We start from the raw sequence: 2,480 nt of genomic DNA, 5'->3' as shown, positions 1-2,480 counted from the left end.
ATCCGGGTCACAGTGCAGTGCCTTAACAACTCGGCCTTTTCGCCGTATAGTCTATAGTGTAGTCTATGGAAAGAGTTAACGTATGTGTATGCGGAATAGTTTCCGTGTGTGAGCTTGAGTGTACGGGTGTACGTGTGTACGCGTGTTAGTTGATATGATAATTTATTTAGTCTCACTCATTATAGGGAAAGAGATTAGCGGAAGAGTAGCGTCCCTTGATTGGACGTCACCCATAGTCTGTGACGTCACCGGCCGAAAAGTTATTAGAGATAGAACGTCGTGTTGGTTGTGCGCATGCGTCTCTCGTCCTCGCGGTGCTATTAAGTCAGTGGATTAATTAGGCGCTACATAAGTATATTATATGATTATTATTATAATTAAAATTGAAAAATTAAAACCAAATGAAGGGCCTTGAGGAAGTGGGGATGGATAGGCCATAAACTGAGAAAACCTGCCTGCAACATCACAAGACAGGCACTGACCTGGAATCCCAAGGAGGAAGATAGAGGACCCTGTAGCTTTCTGGCCAAATTTATAAATACGTGTCTTACCAGAGTACAACAGGTAACTGGTTAAACGCCGGAAAAACAACAGCTTAGATTTCACATTCTGATCAGCTTTTTGTCTCATTTCTAGAAAAACAACAGCTTAGATTTCACATTCTGATCAGCTGTTTGTCTCATTTCTAGAAAAACAACAGCTTAGATTTCACATTCTGATCAGCTTTTTGTCTCATTTCTAGAAAAACAACAGCTTATATTTCACATTCTGATCAGCTTTTTGTCTCATTTCTAGAAAAACAACAGCTTATATTTCACATTCTGATCAGCTTTTTGTCCCATTTCTAGAAAAACAACAGCTTAGATTTCACATTCTGATCAGCTTTTTGTCTCATTTCTAGAAAAACAACAGCTTAGATTTCACATTCTGATCAGCTTTTTGTCTCATTATTATTTTGTGTGCGGCTATGTGGTCTTGTGGTATGACACTCGCTTTCGGATCGGAAGGTCCAGGGTTCGAGCTACGGGCTCAACGCATAGTTGAGTCCTTGGAAAAGGCTCTTTACTCACATTCTCTCACCATACTCGGGTGTAAAATGAGTACCTGACCGTTCACAGCGTTGTCTTTGTCCGAAAAATTGTAATATCGCCTACCAGGCGTCATGTCCCGTCCTACATGTTAAATGTTGTTGTTGAATAGGGACCCCTTGTAAAGCGCTTTGAGCACATTTAGTGGATATTGCGCTATATAAAGCTCAATTTTATTTATTAAATGAAGTTTTACCTATCATGTGTGCATAATGCAATATCTATGTAAGTAATTGAAATTGCAATGTTTTTATTTGTTCATTGTATTTCTTTAATGGTTTAACAATGTAAAGCGTATAGAGCTTGTTAAAATCAGGTTCAAGGCGCTATACAATCAACGATTCTTACACCTTTGCTTTTGGAATTCCCGACGTTGTCCCAACCGCTGCACGAGTTTGCGAGTGCGCGTCGGGAACAAAGTTCGAATTCCAAAAAGTAAGAGTGTAAAAAATCATTTATAGGGAATGAGATTGGCGGAAGAGTAGCGTCCCTTGATTGGACGTCACTTGACAGAGAGAACGTCAAAATGGTTTTGCGCATGCGTCTCTCTTTCGATGAAGTGTCTCATGCCGCACAACAAACATGACGTTCTCTCTCTAATAACTTTTCCGCTCGTGACTTCCAATCAAGGGACGCTACTCTTCCGCTAATCTCATTCCCTATACCACCCCTCAACGAATTTTTGATTTCGTCATCTTTGAATAAACGACATTTTCAAAGATATTTAAATGATGCTTTTTTAAGAATCTGATTTTTAGTGAAATTTAACGACTTTTAAATCTGACGTCATTATTGTAAACATGATATCATTAAGCGTTACTATAATTTAGGGAGAGGGTGGAACAATATACGATTCTTTCATCTTTTTGTATTTATTAAACGATTTATTTTTATCATGACCGATAACACAACGAGCTTGAGCTTGCGAGTAAGTGTTATTGCACGATAAAAATAACCCGTTAAATAATTACACAGAGATCAAAGAATTGTATACTATCATTATTATTATTATTACAGATCAACCATCATAAAGTTTACTTACCGCTTAGTATTCAAACACTTGGGCATATTTGATCTTTTATGCGATTACTTTACAATAACTAAATTTAACTTCCGAATACAACAATAGAATAGAAAAGTCAGACACTTGAGAATGTTTCCGAGTTGTTGAAGTTATTGTGTCTACCCGATCTAATGACTTGCGAGTTGTCTATTAACTCTGTAATAACGCTATTCAAATTATGGGCTCTTCAAATTGTTGACATTCAGTGTTTTCTTTCTCTTGCTTACTCTTGTCCCGTTTATTATAGTGGGTATATAATTGACACAACCCTGCCATATTCTTGGGAAAAAACACGTATTTAAAATTTGGCCAGTAAACTCGTCCTTCTA

At 37.6% G+C, this 2,480-nt stretch overlaps 1 protein-coding gene across 1 annotated transcript in view; it reads right to left on the bottom strand.

Annotated features, from left to right (window-relative positions):
- LOC144963272 (uncharacterized) overlaps positions 1-2,243 on the bottom strand; it is a 45,280-nt gene extending 43,037 nt beyond the window's left edge. Inside the window, exon 1 of the mRNA XM_078897144.1 lies at positions 2,131-2,243. Coding sequence (XP_078753270.1) covers positions 2,131-2,156 — 26 coding nt within the window. The 5' untranslated portion in view covers positions 2,157-2,243. The remainder of the gene's footprint in view (positions 1-2,130) is intronic.
- Positions 2,244-2,480: the final 237 nt, after the last annotated feature.

Source organism: Berghia stephanieae, chromosome 1 (genome assembly GCF_034508935.2).
Source record: "Berghia stephanieae isolate SIO BIC M18660-M18661 chromosome 1, UCSD_Bste_1.3, whole genome shotgun sequence".
NCBI classification, from domain to species: Eukaryota; Metazoa; Mollusca; class Gastropoda; order Nudibranchia; family Aeolidiidae; genus Berghia; species Berghia stephanieae.
Note: the sequence above shows the minus strand (reverse complement) of the source record. Positions and strands in the feature narration are given on the sequence as shown.